This window comes from Eimeria mitis, genomic scaffold, assembly GCF_000499745.2.
Source record: "Eimeria mitis Houghton genomic scaffold, Emh_scaff946, whole genome shotgun sequence".
In the NCBI taxonomy this organism is placed as follows: Eukaryota; Apicomplexa; class Conoidasida; order Eucoccidiorida; family Eimeriidae; genus Eimeria; species Eimeria mitis.
In genome coordinates, this window is record NW_013576985.1 from 8738 (window position 1) to 8974 (window position 237).

At 57.4% G+C, this 237-nt stretch overlaps 1 protein-coding gene across 1 annotated transcript in view; it reads left to right on the forward strand.

The window, feature by feature from the left end:
• The window catches only part of EMH_0025860 (1-phosphatidylinositol-4-phosphate 5-kinase, putative), a gene marked incomplete at both ends in the record, with an annotated part of 5279 nt that overhangs the window by 2955 nt on the left and 2087 nt on the right, over positions 1–237 (forward strand). The window contains 1 exon segment of the mRNA XM_013502530.1: position 235. Within this exon segment, the coding sequence (XP_013357984.1) occupies position 235 (1 nt within the window).

Genomic DNA, 237 nt, shown 5'->3' on the forward strand with positions numbered 1-237 from the left:
CACAGCAGCACAAACCCTAAACCCTAATCTGTATATACACTAGTTGCTGCTATTGCTGCTGCTGTTACTGCTACTGCATGCTGCTGCTGCTGCTATTGCTGCTGTTGTTCCTGCTGCTGCTATTGCTCTTGCTGCTGCTGCTGCTGCTGCTGCTGCTGCTGTCTCCTCGCAGGAGGGGCTGCCCCGCTCTTCTCGGGGGCCCTCACCCGCACCGACTCCGTTGCTGCGCTTCAGCAA